This window comes from Cetorhinus maximus, chromosome 4, assembly GCF_964194155.1.
Source record: "Cetorhinus maximus chromosome 4, sCetMax3.hap1.1, whole genome shotgun sequence".
NCBI lineage: Eukaryota > Metazoa > Chordata > Chondrichthyes > Lamniformes > Cetorhinidae > Cetorhinus > Cetorhinus maximus.
Window position 1 is genome coordinate 51565748 of NC_135882.1, and position 17696 is coordinate 51583443.

Here is a 17696-nt window from a genome sequence, read left to right on the forward strand (position 1 = left end):
GTTTCATGGCATCATGTCAAACATGGGCAAATATGTCAAACAAGGGAACTTCTTGCTGGTTACCACCACCCTCAGCTGATGAATCTGTACTCTTTTAATGTTGAACACCACTTGGAAGAGGTGCAGAGGGTAGGAAGGACACTTAATGTATTCTGGATGGGAACTTTAATGACCATCACCAAGAGTGGCTCGGTAGTACTGCTGCTGAATGGGTCCTGAGGACATGGTTGCCAGATTGGGCTTGCAGCAGGTGGTATGAGTACTAGCAAGAGGGGGAAAATTAACTATTTGAGCTTGTCCTCACCAATTTACCTGTCTCAGATACATCTGTCCATGAAATGTTCATAGCAGAGTCCCTGTGGGAACAACGACACACTGAGGGTGCCCTCTGGTATGTTGTGTGGCACTACCACTGTAGTAAATAGGATAGATTTTTCTCTTGACATGGCATTAACATTGAATCTCCTGCCATCAAGATCCTGGAGGATTACCATTGACCAGAAACTTAACTAGAGCAGGCACACATTTTTTATTCTTTCATAGGATGTGGGTGTTGCTGGCAAGGCCAGCATTTGCCCATCCCTAATTGCACTTGAACTGAATAGCTTGCTGGGCTATTTCAGAGGGCATTTAAGAGTCAACCACATTACTGTGGATCTGGAGTCACATATAGGCCAGACCAGATAAGGATTTCCTTCCCTGAAGGACATTAGTGAACCAGATGTGATTAGTTTTATAGTCACTATTACTGAGACTGGCTTTACATTCCAGATTTATTAACTTAATTCAAATTCCACCAGCTGCTATGGTGGGATTTGATCCCATGTCACCAGAGCATTAGCCTGGGCCTCTAGATTACTAGTCTGACGACATTACCACTATGTCACCATCTACCCTTAAATACTTTCTCTGAGAGCAGGTCAGATGTTGCGTATTCTATGGTAAGTGACTTGCCAAAGCCTTTCCACCATCTAAAAAGCACAAGTCAGGAGTGTTATGAATACTTTTCACTTGGCTGGATGAGTGTAGCTCCAATGCTCAGGAAGCTTGACACCATCCAGAAAAAAAGCAGCTCGTCTGATTGGCACCCCATCCACCATCGCTTCGCCATGCGTGCACACTGGCAACTGAGTGAACCATACACAAGATGCACTGCAGCAACTTTGACCAGCATCTTCCAAGTCTGTCACCTCTGGAAGGACAAGGGCAACAGATGCATGGGAACTCCACTACCTGCAAGTTCCCCTCCAAGCCCCACACCATCCTGACTTGGAAATATATTGCTGTTCCTTCACTGTCACTGGGTCAAAATCTTACAGCTCCCTAACAGCACTTGATGTACCTACACCACATGGACTGCAGTGGTTCAAGAAAGTGGCTCACCACTACCTTCCTGGGGGTAATTAGAGATGGGCAGCAAATGCTGGTCTAGCCGCCAGTGCCCACATCCTGTGAAAGAATAAAAAAAAAAATTGGAGAGTGGGAATAATTGGACAGCATGCCCAAAGAGCCACCACAGCCGCAACTGGTAAATGGCCTCCTGTGCAGTATGATTCTATATACACTTTGCCTTTTTTTAATGTTCTGCTGTGCATGGGTGCTGTACATCACTGGGGCTGCCTGACCTAGCCATCAATTTGCTCCTCTTCTAAAAAGTAAAGATAGAGGCATTCCTAGTAGGAAACCTGTTTGGGCCCTCCCTGAAATGGTAGAAGGGAAAATGGAAGGCCCACAAGAGTGGGGCCCTTGGGTCCTCTGACATGAATAGTGTTGTCTCATGCACTTGCCACATGTGGCGAATGGGCCACACAAGTTATAAATTGCTGCTCTTTCGCCTCACAATGTTTTGTTAGAAGTGGTAATGAGTACATATGTCACTCACTAGACATCGTCCATCCCTAATTGATGAAGGGAGGAATCAACCAGGCTCCCTTTAAACAGGAGTCACAGCAGTCAGACTGCGACTATGGTTATCGGGATATAGTTCGGATGTCAGGTTTCTAATGACCTACAAGCCAAAGGGCCACTTGCTGAATGAAACAAGGAAACAGTCAATCATTTGACACCACCTCTGTTCCTGTTCACTGTGGGTGCCTTTAGATGACATACATTTAGATCTGCAGACCCACTTTGAGAAGTGCTGTGAAAGCCAGGCCGGCCTTCAGAAGGACACTGGTTCTAATGCTCCTGAAATTACCTTTGAGGAGTTTCATGGATACAAGAATGAATTTGCTTTTGTTTAGCTGGTCGTTGGCAGTTTTTGGAAGGTATTTGGTGTATGGTCAACAGACAGCTCTGCATGGCTGGAAGTGAGGGTTGAAATATCCAGTTTTGGCAAGTTGGAGTGGTGTAGCAACATCAAAATATGTTCAGCCTTCATCTTATTAGATCTGTTGAAACAAGTGCATGAAAGGAACAGGGTGGTGTTGGCGTAAGAAATTTCGGGAGGCTTACCATGAGTCGAAGATCGATGAAATGTCCAGATGCTGTGAGCAGAAATGGCAGGCAACAGAGCATCAGCAAGGCAAGAGTCAGAAAATAGCCAACAGCTGTAATTCTTTTACCTCCCTTGAACCTCCTAATATATGTTGATTCTGATACGATAGAGAGTTTACTCTTGAAGGAATTGTTTTTTAAATAAACTGGAGCACACCATCAGAAACAGAACACATCAATTAAAACACTCTTTCCACAGTTCGGTTTGCAGGACTGTTGGATAGCAAAACAGTTTTTAGGGTGTTCTCCTGTCTCAGGCAAATGGTTTAAAATCTTAAACCTATTAACAAAAGATTGCATATTTGTCTTAATATTGCATGTATTTTATATTGTGGTGATCAGGTCACCATTTTCTCCAGGTCACCATATTCTCCAAGTTTGGCAAGCATCCAAATCCTCTTGGGCAACACTTCCAGAACATGTCCGAGGTTAGCAATCGGCTTTATTCACTCAGCTGATGTGCTCTGATTTTCATGTTTTACAGTGCTTTACTTAGTGCTGATTGCATGATTTTTAGCACTTTGCAGCCTTGAATTTCTACATATGTAGGTAGCCCTCAGCAACGTTACTAGCTTTAGCAAGTTATTCATAGCACTATAGGTGAATATGTAGGAAGAAGAATCCCATTTTGTATGTCTTAACTGGCCAAAGTTACACTAAGCTTTCATTGATGCCTGTTTTAGAAACCGGTGGAAGCCTGTGGGATTTTTTTTTTAAGAAAAGCTTGCATTTCCTATAGCATCTTTCACAACCATAATGCCCTGAAGCACTTTTGAAGCACGGTCACTTGTGATATAGGAAATGCAGCAGCCAAATTGCACATGGTAAGCTCTCAAATGGCAATGTGATCATGATCAGATCTCTTCTCTTGTGATGTCGATTTGAGGGATAAGTATTAACCAGGACACTGGGGATAACTCTCCTGCTCTTCTTTGACATAGTGTTATGGAACCTTTTACACCCACCTGAGAGGGACTTGAATGCACAGAGGCAAGAGTGCACTCGCTGAACTACAGCTGACAAGAGTTTGCTATGTTAAGCCTCACAGAACCCAATGCCTTCAGTTATTAAGGCTAGTTGGTGGATTTTAAATCTATGGCTTTAAAATTGTACTCCCTAGTGCCCATATTCAATTTGGGTTCTAAATGCATGTTGGCAAAAGAATGTAGAGATTTCCCATAAGTTGTATTAACAAAGTCCTATTATCTTTCAAATGTTTATTATGTCTCATCATTATTAACCTTCAATTTTGCAGCTCTAGATTGTAATCTTAACCAGAATGGTGTGGATCACATGGTTTGTTCTGAAGATGTGAGCCTACAAGTACTTGGGGATCCAGATGTCTTGAATTCAAATGATGAAAAGATTTTGAGGATAGTGGAATCAAATGATAGTCCGAAGAGTCTCCATGTGCCAGATACTGAATCAGTGAAGGTAAGTGTAGCTACAATCTGATGTATGATTCAATCTTCCCACATCTCAGAAAAATTTAAGGATTTGAGAATTGAAGTATTCAGCCAAAAGAAAAAATTGGTACGTTGTCTTGTCATCAATTCAAGCTAGCCAAAACTTACTTCCAATTTCACTACTATCGAAAATCCAAACATCAATCTAAATGCTGCTGATAGTTGTTTGATCCACATTTTTAAAACTGAAATGATAGATCCCTCTCAGCAGGGGCTGGATTTGGATTTTGAACACTGTATTTTGCTGTCTTGAATTGTATCCTGTAGTTCCATATGGAGACTTTATAACCACTTGCTGCTTATACAGTGGATTTGAATATTATTGAAATGGTTAGAAATGAGAGAGATGATTTGGGCAAGGTGATACTGGATAGATAATGAAATTAATAATTTAATCAATAGGTAGCATAATTCTTCCCCATTTGTGTTTTTTTTTGCATAATTACCTATTCTGTTGGGATGAGGAGGAATACCAGGGTACAGTTCCCTTCATTCCTTGAATCAAGTTATCTTTTCTGTCAATATAGGAAGCTTGTTGAATTCTCCAATATTGATCTCTTGCCCATGAACAGTCACATGACAAATCAACCTAATACATTTACCAGACTTTTTAAAGGAGGTTTTAGGAATTGGAATGTATAATTTTTGTAAAGTTGAATATGTTTGGAATGAGGGGAGACCATGCAGCAGAAGTAACATTTGTATCGCAAGAAAACAAACCTAAATTGAAAACGAAAACAGAAACAGAAATACCTGGAAAAACTCAGGTCTGGCAGCATCGGCGAAGAAGAGCACAGTTGAAGTTTCGAGTCCTCATGACCCTGCTGAGTTTTTCCAGGTATTTCTGTTTCTGTTTTTGTTTTAGATTTCCAGCATCTGCAGTTCTTTGCTTTTAAACCTAAATTGATCTAGTTTTAAAGACCTCAACTGAATTTTTTTTAAAAGACCATTGCTATAAATTGAGAACGGGCTGTGGTTGCTATGATATGGGAAACTGAACTGGTAACCTACTAGTTTTACCCACAAGGTAATTAGCGTCACAAAGCTTAACAATTGACAATGAAGATGGTATAGATCTTTTAAAGATAACCTGAAATACTTTGTGGATTCCTACTATAAGCATCTATACTGGAGCTGTGCTGGAGGATGGGGAAATTTTAGAGCTCTGAAAGATTGAAGAAATAAGCTCATTGTGCACAATCCTGGCAAATAGTTTTAATTGACTATATCATTTAAGAATTTTATTCAGCGTACTTGAAAATATTGACATTCAGGTATAGGACAATTCATATTAGAAAAATGGCTGACATAAACCTGCAGTGCTTCCATACAGTCAATTTCCTGTTCATTTTTATTATAAGTTTGCATTGGTGCTTTTTTTGATTACCTGAACAATTGTTTATACCATTTAAGAGGAGCTATCTTGCTGTAATTAGTTTGTGCACATAATAATATACACAAACCAGTACAAATCAGTTTTAATGAGCACTGAAGAAAGGAGGGTTGATAACCTAATTATAGTTTGTATTACATTATGACTTGAATGCATTTGCCAAGAATGGTACAGTGGATTGTCAACCAAAGAATATAAACTAAAAGCAAGAGCTCTAAAAGCCCAACTTCCCTATAAACTATATTTTTGTAAAGAAAGCAAAATGTATACATTGCATTATTTTGGAGGCCTAAAATCACCAATATTTACAATATTTATCAATTTATATGTATGCAAGGCTGGATGTTGTGGTCATCAGTGAAGCAATGGCACTCACTACTGACTTCAAAGCTGCTCACAAAGATCTAGTGATCCCTGTGGCATGGATTTCCCTTTTCCCAACATAATTTAAATTTGGTGTTAAGTCAAAGGGATGCCAGGTGCCCAGCAAGTTGGAAAACTAGCTTGGACAGGAAACCAGGAAGTAAAATGCACTAACTTTTTTTACTTTAACAGATTTCAGAGAGCGAAATAAAGATTGGAATCTGCACATTAGAAGCTGAAATATTGTTATAAAAACTCCACTGTTTAATAACGATTGGGAATAATTTGATATTACTTATCAAATCAGTTTTTCCAGGGCCAGAGGAGTTGTTTTCAGGAGTTATGACTAATTCACTGTTTAAACCCAGTTATGCCTCATTACTCCTTTACAATGAAGGCCAACATACTATTTGCCCTCCTAATTGCTTGCCTGCATATTAACTTTGTTTCTTGTGCAAGGACACCCAAATCTCTCAAACCAACATTTAATATTTTCTCATCATATTTTAAAGACAAGTTTTTGTTTTCCCTGCCAGTGAATAATCCCACATTTCTCCATATTATACTTCACTTGCCACCTTCTTACCCACTCACTAAACCACTCTATATCCCTTTTGTGCACTCTGTGCCCTCCTCTCACTAACTTTCCCATTTAGTTATGTATTGTCAGCAAACTTGCAATTTTTTGTTTGTACATGAGAAGTGATTGTCACTTGCAAAGCTAACATTTATTGCCTATCCCTGATGCCTCTTGAGAAGATGGTGGTGAGTTGCCTTTCTGAATCACTGCAGTCCATCTGGCATAGGTATACATACAGTGCTGTTAGGGAGAGTGTTCCAGGGTTTTGAATCGGTGACAATGAAGGAGTGGTGATCTAGTTCCAAGTTGGAATGTTGAATTCGAGGGGAATGTGAAGGTGGTGATGTTTCTATGTGACTGTTTCCCTTGTTCCTCTAGGTGGTAGAGGTCAGAAGTTTGGATGATGCTGTCAAAGGAGCCTTGGTGAATTATTGCAATGTATCTTGTAGATGGTGCTTATTGCTGCCACTGTGCACAATTTGAAGTGGGCGAATGTTTAAATTGGTGGATGGGTCATCTATCAAGTGGGCTACTTTTTTTCCTGGATGGTGTCAAGCTTCTTGACCATTGTTGTAGCTGCACACTCCCAGCAAGCTCCTGCCTTGTAGGTGGTGGACAAGCTTTGGGAAGTGAGTTATTTATCATAGAATTCCCAGCCTCTGACTATCTTTCTCTGCTGCCACCCCCCACCCCCCCACACCCCCAACCCCCTCCGTCCACCTTGTAGCCACAGTATTTATATGTCTTGCCCTACTCATTTTTGGCTAATGGCAACCTATGGTGGGTGATTCAGCAATGGTGATGCCATTGAATATGAAGGGGGGGATGGTGAGATTCATCCTTGTTGGAGATGATTGTTGCCTGGCACTTGTGAGGTGTGAATGCTACTTGCCACTTATCAGTCCAACCTTGAATATTGTCCAAGTCTGCATGTGAACACACACTGCTTCAGCATCTGAGGAGTAGTGAATGGTACTGAACATTGTGTGCAATCAATAGTGAACATCTCCACTTCTGACCTATTTGGAACGGAGGACAAAGCTGAAGATATTTAGGCCGAGGAAACTATCCTGTGAAACTCCTGTGGTGAAAACCTGGAACTGAGATGATTGACCTCCAACAGCCACAACCATGTGCCTTTGTGCTAGCCATGAGTCCAACCAGTAGAGAGTTTTCCTCCAATTCCCAATAGCTTCAGTTTTTTCCTCGAGCTCCTTTTAAGCCAAACTCAGTCAAATGCAGCCTTGATTTTGAGGGCAGTCGCTCTCCCCTCAGCTCACCACCTACACTACTCTTGATCCCTTCATGTAAGTCATTAATATATATTGTAAAGGCCACTAATAACAACCTGCCAACCTAAAAATGACCATTTAATTCCTACTTTGTTTTCATTCCTGTAACCTATCCTCAATCCATGCTAATTAACCCCAACCTTAACTAGACCCTTATCTTGTGCAACCTTGTAGAATGCCACGTCAAGATCTTGCTTGTCTTTGAAATGCAGTAGAACAACACTGCTAGAGTCCCTGTTTTAGGCAATAACCTGACATGTACTTTTATAGTAAGCTTAGCTGCTCCTCCAGTATAATAGGAAAAATTCATTTCTTCTATGCTAAAGTGAAATTAAAATTAATTTTATGCAAGTTCATTCTTCCCTTTTTTTTATTTCAAATACAGCAGACCCAGTTTGGTTAATATTCTTGAGTCTTGGCCAGTTTACTTTTAAGATTATGAATGTACTGCTGTCTCTCTCAAAGCCCATGTTGACTGTCTGGCTTTTTAAAAATAAATGGTTGATTGCTACTTTAAAAAAAAAAATCACTGACCGTAACCAAGTAGAATTTAAATAACTGTCTGAAAATGTTCAAAGCTTTGCCAATCAGACTCTTTCCTAAACAAATAAAATCACACTTTGTTTATATTTGAATGAAGTGGCTTGGCTCCAGGCCAAGGCCATCTTTTGGGCAGCTGTTCAGATTATTTGAGTAACATTCGTAAACTCCTTATGATCTATGACAGATAAAGAACCAATACCAAACTGAATCTTAAAACATGTATACATGTATACCGCCAGCAATAGTCTTAAAACATGTATACCTCCAGCAGTAAAAGGAAGAAGGGAAAAGGTGGTGGGGTAGCTCTGTTAAGAGGATGAGAACAGTACAGTAGTGAGAAATGATCGTGGTTTGGAGAATCAAAATGTAGGATCAGTTTGGGTGGAAATAAGAAATAGCAAAGGAAAGAAGTCACTGATGGGAGTTGTTTATAGGCCCTCTGACAGTAGCTCCACTGTTGGACAGAATATAAACCAAGAAATAAAGAGAGCTTGTAAGAAAGGTGGTGGGAGATTCCAATTTTATAGACTGGATGTATCAAACTGGCAAAAGTGGTCTGGAGGATGAATTCAGTTCTGGACAGTTTCTTAGAACAATACTTTCTAGAACCAGTCAGGAAACAGGCTATTTTAGATATAGTTATGTGTGATGAGACAGGATTAATTAATGAAATCACAGTAAAGGATTCTCTAGATAAGAGTGATCATAGCATGAGGGAATTTCACATTCAGTGGGAGGGTTAGGAATTTGGGTCTGAAAATAGTGTCTTAAACTTGAAGGCAATTACAAAGGTATGAAGACAGAATTTGCTAAAGTGGACTGGGAAAATAAGTTAAAAGGTAAACTGGTAGAGAAGTAATGGCACACATTTAAGGAGATATTTCATAACCCTCAACAAAGGTGTCTTCCATTGAGGAAGAAAGACGCTACAAGAAGGATGTACTGTCTGTGGGTAACGAAGGATGGTATCAGATGGTAAGAATGGTATCAGATTGAAAGAAAAGATGTGCAATGCTGCAAAGATTATTGGTAGTGCAGAAGATTGGGAGAGTTTTAGAAATAAGCAAAGGATTACTTAAAAAATTGAGAAATTAGACTATTAGAGGAAACTAGCAAGAAATATAAAGCAAAGTAAAAACTTCTGTAGGGGAAAGAGTAGCTAAAGTAAGCATTGGTCCCTTAACAGATGACCCTGGGGAATTGATATTAGGAAACAAAAATGGCAGAGACTTTGACCAAGTATTTTGTATCTACCCAGTAGAAGACACACAAAGCATCCCAAGAGAAGTAGGAAATCAAGAGGCAAAAGGGAGGGAGGAACTTAAAACAAAACAATCATGCTCACTAGAGAAAAAACACTAGGAAAACAAATGGGACTAAAGGCTGACAAGTCCCCTACACCTGATGGCCTGCATCCTAGCGCCTTGAAGGAACTGGCTGCAGAAACATTCGATGCATTGGTTGTAATCTTCCAACATTTACTGGCTTCCGGAATGATCCCACTGAATTGGAAAACTGCAAATCTAACACCACTAATCAAGAAAGGAGAGACACAAAGCAGGAAACTATAAGACAGCTAATCTAACATCTTCCATTGGGAAAATGCTGTAATCCATTATTAAGGAGATAGTAACAGGACAGTTAGAAAATCATAATACAACTAGGTACAGTCAACATAGTTCTGTGAAAGGGAAGTTGTGTTTGACAAATTTGTTGGTGTTCTTTGAGGATGTACCAAACCTGGTGGATAAAGGGGAATCAGTAGATGTGGTGTAATTGGATTTTGCTTGGCATTATCGAACTGGGATACTGCTGAAAAGAGACATTATTTCTGAAACTTTTTGTCCTGCACTCATCAAGACCAATACAATGCCAAATTTCAAATGATCAACTATTCATACTCACGGAGAAAAGGGTGCTGGTTGGTTGGCAAATCAACTCTGGCCAAGGCGTGGCCATGAGAAAGCAATGGGGAAACTATAGGGTCTCCAAGCTCCTGGGTATTTCTAAAAAAAGGCGCACGGCTGCACTTGTAACCAATTTAAGATAATTTGTTGAGCTCATAATGGTGCTCACTTACACTTGCTAGAAGTGATGTATTCATAAACAGGGACCTGTTCTCTGCAAACAAAGGAATATGTTCAGGTCTTGTAGCTTTTGAATTACCTGCGAGCTTGGGGAACCTGTAGTACCCTGGTGTTTTCTCCATGGCAATGCCTCGGCCAATCGGAATTGACTTCCCAAATGGCTTCCACAATAATGGCTTTTTGAGGTGATGTGAATTGTGAGCTGTTGGCTGTTTTTTCTTTTTATGTGTTCACCTAAGTGAAGGATTGAAATGGCTCATTAAACCACTTGCAAGTCAGTTACCACTGTTTGCCCTAAAAATGTGCCTTAATCCTGACTTCAGAAGAGTGCCCCTGCTTCACTAGTTTCTGTTTTAATTCCCTCACATGCATCTGATGTCCATCTTAGCAAGGTTGCTAGTTAGTATTGGAATTGTGGGTAATGCTGTTTTTGTAGAAATTGGATGGAGACTTCTCAGTCATTTTGCATTACAGCTGTTGCAGCAATTGTCTGAGTAAAGGACTGTTGCTAACACATAGAACTATCAAGTCATCTGCAACCATCCTGTCATACATGCAGTATTTATCCCACATTTGCTTTTCAGTAGGGAAATATTTAAACATGTTCAAAGGAAGCAAGTGGGAGGAAGCAAGTCGGGTGGGGGGGGGAAAGTTCAGGAGAAATTTTTGCACAGTTGATTTAAGCATACACAACCTGGAAAGATGAATCCAGTGGAATGTAAATTTGCAGATCAATGTGATTTGTGGTATTAGGGTGGCGATAGACCTAATCTTATACTCGTGTCCGCAGTGAAAATAGAAATAACACTCTCTTTAGTCTGCCATTTCTTCTTCAAAATTAGTTCCGTAATAGCAAGAATAAACATTGTACCTAGAATGGCAACAGTTTCCATTCTAGTGCTACCTTGATGCAGGCTGATCTTGCTGCAGAGGGAGTACTGGCTGTATTTAATTCGTAATTGAACAAGAAATGTCAATGTTATAGGAAAGTTAAATAATTGGATATGAGTAAGTATTACATTAGGCATCCAGCTTGGAAAGAGAGAATCTCCAGCAGGATGGCCATGCTGAAAGGAATGATGAACCAAAAAATAGATGAAGGAAAAATGTTAGAGGAATGCTAATCAGTTAGCAATAACACATTGCAGGCAGCATTGGTAAGTGACCACCTAACTTTAAATATGATGCAATACTTGAACAATGCTTGCAACTGTGGTGTCAATTTCCTGTTCAGTCAGGAGGTTAAGTATAAACTGCACTTCTTTATTCTTTCATGAGATGTGGGTGTTGCTGGTATGGCCAACATTTGTTTCCCATTCCTAATTGCCCTTGTGAAGGTCGTGGTGGTGAACTGCTGCAGTCCATCTGGTGCGGGTACACCCTCAGTGCTGTTGGGAAGGGTTCTTCAGGATTTTGATCCTGTAACAGTGAAGGAATGGTGATATAGTTTCAAATTAGGATGGTGTGTGGCTTGGAGGGGAGCTTGTACGTGGTGCTGGTTTTCCCATGCATTTGCTGCCTTTGTCCTTCTAGGTGGATAGAGGTTGTAGGTTTGGAAGGTGCTGTTGAAGGAGCCTTAGTGAGTTGCTGCAGTGCACCTTGTACATGGTGCACACTGATGCCACTGTACAAAGGTAGTGGATGGGATGCTGATAAAGTGGGCTGCTTTGTCCTGGATGATGTCGGTCTTGAGTGCTGTTGAAGCCACACCATTCAGGCAAGTGGAAAGTATTACATCACACTCCTGACTTGTGCCATTTAGATGGTGGACAGGCCTTGAGTTGCTCACCTGAAAATTCCCACCCTCTGACCTGCTCTTGTAGCAACTGTATTTACATAGCTAGTTCTGTTCTGTTCAAACCTCCAGGATGTTGATTGTGGAGGATTCAGCGATGGTGATGCCAATGAATGTCAGGGGGAAGATAGTTAGATCCTCCCTTGTTGGAGATGGTCATTGCCCTCCACTTGTGTGGCACAAATGTTACTTGCCACTTGTCAGCCCAAGCCTGAATGTTATCCAGGTCTTGCTCCATATGCACATGGACTGCTTCAATATCCGAGGAGTCTTGAATGATGCTGAACATTGTGTGCAACCATCAGGAACGTCCCCACTTCTAATCTTATGATGGAAGGAAGATCATTGAAACAACTGAAGATGGTTGGGCCCAGGGCACTACCCTGAGGAACTCCTGCAACAGTGTTCTGGGGCTGAGATGATTCAACTCCAACAACCAGAACCATCATCTTTTGTGCTAGGTATGACTCCAGCCAGTGGAAAGATTTCCCCTTGATTCCTGTTGACTTCAATTTTGCTAGGGCTCCTTAATGCCACACTTGGTCAAATGCTGCTTTGATGTTGAGGGCCGTCACTCTCTCTTCGCCTCTGGCGTTCAGCTCTTTTGTCCATGTTTGGACTAAGACTGTAATGAGGGCAGGAGCTGAGTGGCCCTAGTGAAACCCAAACGTAGCGTCAATGAGCAGGCTATTACTGAGTAAGTGTCGTTTCATAGTACAGTCAATGGCACCTTCCATCGCTTTAATGGTTGAGAGGAGATGAGGGGGCAGTAATTGGCTGTATTGGATTTGTGCTGCTTTTGTGGACAGGACAATTTTCCACATTGCTGGATGAATGCCAATGTTGTAGTAGTACTGGAACAGCTTGGCTAGGGGTGGGATAGTTCTGGAGCACAAGTCTTCAGTACTATTGCTGGAATATTGTCAAGGCCCAGAGCCTTGGCAGTATCCAGTGCCTGCAGCCGTTCTTAATATCATGGAGTGAATTGTATTAATTGAAGACTGGCATCCATGATGCTGGGGACAGCAGGGGGAGGATGACATAGGTCATCCATTTGGCACTTCTAGCTGAAGATGGTTGCAAATGCTTTAGCCTTGTCTTTTCCACTGATGTACTGGGCTTCCCCAGATTGGGGTTTGTGGAACCTGCTGTTTCTGTTCATTGTTTAATTGGCCTCCACCATTCGTGGCTGGATATGGCAGGACTACAAAGCTTAGTTCTGACCCATTGGTTGTGGGGATTGCTTTGCTCTTGTCTTTTCTTGTAGGACCTGTTTGATAATCGTTGCAAGAAATTTTATTTTCCAAATGCATCCATTAGATGGCACTATAACACACTTTTTTTCATTATGATCACGTATAAGCAATAGCCATGAAAATATTTTTGCCCGAGTATCTTTCTTTATCTTCAGCTAAGTATGGAATTATCAGGGTATTCTATATTTATTCCTTTTCTCCAACCATTTTTTGTATGTGAAATTAGCTCCCATTTCCTCCACTACTTCTGAAGGCTGAGACTCCTTGCTGGATACTTATCAATATCTCATCAAAAAAGCCATTCTTCATAGATGAGCATTTGTAATATGGCAAAGCAGCTGAATGGTCTCATGAGCCTGATGTTTTCTTCATCTAACACTGTAATTTCTGCACTTCCAGCAGAAGCTGGGAGATGCACTCTTATCCAGAAAAAAGTTGTGTAAAATTGCCATGCGTCTCATTATCTGCAGGTTACTGTCATACAGATCATTAACATATATTACAAGGACTTTACGGGTTTGTGGGGTTTTTTTTGTAATATCTGCTGTGAATGTATAAGAAAACCTTTGTTTTGGACCCAATAAGATTCAAACAATCAGTGGCAGGATATGACTTGTGCTCTAGAACTATCCTGCCCCTAGCCAAGCTGTTTCAGCACCGCTACAACACTTGTGTGCATCAAAGCAGCATTTGACCAAGTGTGGCATCAAGGAACCCTGGCAAAATTGAATGGAATGGAAGGAGCAAGAGGAAGAACTAGTGAAGATAGAAAAGAGCAAGCAGACATGCTGCAAAATCATCACTGCTGGAAGAAGAGGTAAAAAATTTGGATAGTAGACCACAGGAGGAATTGAATTTCTGTAACAACCAAAATGGTTGTTATGTGAAGCAAGAAGAGTAGTAGCAGTAGTAAGCAGTGTTACTGATTTAGGTGGGACAACATCTTGGTGCTACCATCTTTATGAAGAAAAGGCATGGGTTAAGCATAAGAACTAGAATCAAGGCAGCACAGATGATGCCGGCCAAATACGAAGTAAAGCTATTTGAATTTTACAGGCTCATGATTAATACAAGGAAAAAATTTGTTTTGAACTTAGGGGGGCCTTGTTTATATTGATGATCTGTCTAAGTTTTGATGTTGCATCAAACAAGACTGTTGACATTAAAAGTGCTAAAACAATACCAGTAATCATCTCTGGCCACGAGAATACCCGCTACGCTCATTTTGGTCTGTGGTGCTGTTATCTCAGTAACAATGTCAGCTTTTTGCCATCAGAACAAAAGGTTGAAATTCCACACGGAATTCTTGTTCATGCCCATCCTAAGAGATGGATGATTGAAGAAGGGATAAAACTATGGCTAGAGAAAAGGTGGTCGAAGCGTCCAGGTGGCCTTCTATTATAATAATAACCACTCCAGTTCTGGGCACATATAGTTGAGGCCACGAAAGTAAGGGTTGCGGAATTGAAGACCAGCCAGCTGTGATTCCAGGCAGTGTTAGTGGCCAATTGCAGCCCTTGGGCATCTCAATAAAGAAGCCATTTAAACCATTCATGTGTGAGAAGTGGACTGAATGATGGATACTCCAAGCTATGACTTGACACCAACTGAAGGGGTGCACCATTTCACGAGTGGGTGGGAAATTTTTGGCAATTAGTGAAATGAGACCATTTTCAAAGCATTTGAGAAATGCAATGCCCTAGATGGCAGTGAAGATGATGTATTACTTGAAGAAAGTCCCATTCATCATCATTAGTGTTATGTGAACCATGAGGATATGATATTTTCAGTTTCTATGATAAGTAAGACTTAATGCTGCATTATTTTGTGATAGCAAACATTAATACTGAATACCTGTATACATAAGAAATATCAAAGAAATATTTCTAAGTTCTGGTGTGTCTTATGGTCTGGTGCTTTGTGTAGTCTGGCAAATGCAGCAATCGAGCAGGAACACTTCCCAGTACTACTGCAGCTGAGATCATTAGTCCAACATAGAACTGATATTGAATCTGGTCCTCATTGCCTTAACTGAGCTGAGAAAATGCTGGAAATCCAAAATAAAAATTTGAAGATGCTGGCATTACCAGAGCAGATCAAACAACATAAATGGAAAGTGAAAAGATAGGTGATGTTGGGGTGCAGTCTCTAGCAAATCTGACACTGCTTGAGCATAAGTATAATTTATTTTCTAATGCTGGCAGAGCCATGGTATATTTTCAGCATTTCTATTTTTGTTTCACTGTGACGTTAATTCTTTTTAAATGCAGAATGATTTTGGTGTAGAATGTGTTTAATTGCAATGTGTACAATAACCGCAATGATTTTTTTTTAAAATTAGAACGTATTATAATATCAAAAGAACTTGAACTTTGAATGGTGAAAGCAAAAGCCTTGGGTGGAGTTTGAATATATAATGCTAAATTAATGTTTAATTTTGAGACCAAGAATGGAATCATGACATCCTATGAATTTGTATTCTTTTGAAGACGTGCATAATATTAGAAAATAAATGTTTCCCTTGTCACACTCCACATACCTTTTGGATTACCTTTAAAGAATGAATGAGGGGCAAAAATTGCATGGAACGGAAAAAAGCCCCTTTGTCAATTAAACTTGTTTTTTCTGCAGACCATGTACATTTTGGCTTACCATTTTATATTTCTTATATATGATCTTTGAAAATTGCCCTTGACCTTTTGAGGGTAATCTGACCAAAATCTTGGATAACTAACATTGCAAGATACATTGTTCAACTCCAATCAATTCATCTTTCGTGGGTGATAATTCCATAACCCAAGCATTGCAGAATTTATTATATCCATTAGAGGTTTAGTCTTTAATTTTTTAAAACATCCTTCAAACTCGTTCTTGAGCAGATACTGAGCCTCATGTTTAGTAACGTCATTTAGTACACTAATGACAGCAATGTTTCTAAAACAGACTAGGCAGCTGTCTGCAAGTTAGAAAAAGCACCATAAAAGAGCCCTTTCATATCAGGAGCTATCTGAGGCAGGAAGTAATGTGGGTACAACCAAGTCCCTACTTGCATAGTCCATGGGATCCTCAAAAGTAACATTATGTTGAGCACAATGGAATTACTCAATGAGTTCTTCATAATGCAAAATTTCATACGAATATAAATGATGCAAGTTGTAGTGTGAGGAAATACCAGCACTAGAAAAGAGCTTGCTTATCTAGTTCTCAACACTGGTCCAGATTTTTGCTCCTGGCTGGAATGTGCAGAGACAGGAGAAATCGAATTTCAGCAAGTGGCTGCCCAGACATTGTATTTTCCATATGGAGGAGTGGGCTGGAATAGGAGCTGGGGCGGGTGACCTAGGAAGAACTGAGCAGGATGCTGGGTGCAGAGTCTGGCTGGGTGGAACGCCTGCCTCAGGGGTCTGGCACTGTGTCCAAAGTTTTAAAAACAAAGATTAAAACATAAAACGGCCCTCCTCATCTCTCTCCCCACATCCCCATAACCCCTCATACCCTGCATGCCAACCGGCATACCGACCTGTTGCTCTATCCACCCCCATGGCTTTCTAGCCAACTTAGTGCCAACCCATGCCCCCACCCTTTGCCCTTACACCTACCATTGCCAACTTGCCTAGTATCCACCATGGGCAGACCTTAAGACCCATGCAAAGATGAGAGAACTTTATTTTATAGAACTTTGCAGACTTCACTATACTAGGGGGGGGGGAAAAACCCTCATTCATTAAAAACCCCTTTTACTACATTTATAATGCTTAACTTAGTTAAGGTATATAAAAACAAACATTTCTTTCAAATGCACAATCCCTTATAACTGAAAGCATTGGAATTCATAGTCCCACTATAACTGAAATAGCAGGCACCTTACTATGATAATGGATGGTTGTGAAATCAGTCAAGCAACACCAATCCAGTAATGAAAGTCCTCAAGCTTATGACAACAGACATCGTAAGCAATCTTTTTCTTCAAACAATCCAGAACACATATTTTCCAAAGATTTTAAAGGACAGGACTTTTAAATGCTTTGGTAGGTGCAATCAACAGTTTGGAAATGATTTTCATAGGTCTGTTGACCATTCCAGTTATGCACATTTATGCCTAATTTTAACAGTTCCAAAGGATACCTTATTTCCCACTCCCCCCAACATGTCCCTGGACCAGATCCAAAGGGGTACCTTACCTATCCAAAGGAGTACCCTGGCTATCCAAGGGAATTCTCAAAGTTAGGACCTGTTTTTAGTTGGTCTAATCTGCACAAGTCGTTTTTCACATTCCTGGCCTTACAAATCCCACTTGGTGGAGGTAGCTGGTGATTTAAACGGCCAGCTGCCTCCGTAAAAGGTGCATGTGCAAAATGTATCCAGCCACCATCCCCCACCCCTGCAAAAATGGGAAGTGTTGTGTTCGGGGACAGGACTGAAAAT

General features: G+C 40.6%; 1 protein-coding gene across 3 annotated transcripts in view; it reads left to right on the forward strand.

Annotated features, from left to right (window-relative positions):
* The window catches only part of LOC144679616 (sterile alpha motif domain-containing protein 12-like), a 150546-nt gene that overhangs the window by 46212 nt on the left and 86638 nt on the right, over positions 1–17696 (forward strand). For all 3 annotated transcript variants that reach the window (XM_078540185.1, XM_078540183.1, XM_078540184.1), the window contains exon 2: positions 3752–3930. In XM_078540185.1, the coding sequence (XP_078396311.1) occupies positions 3790–3930 (141 nt within the window). In that variant the 5' untranslated portion in view covers positions 3752–3789. The remainder of the gene's footprint in view (positions 1–3751; positions 3931–17696) is intronic.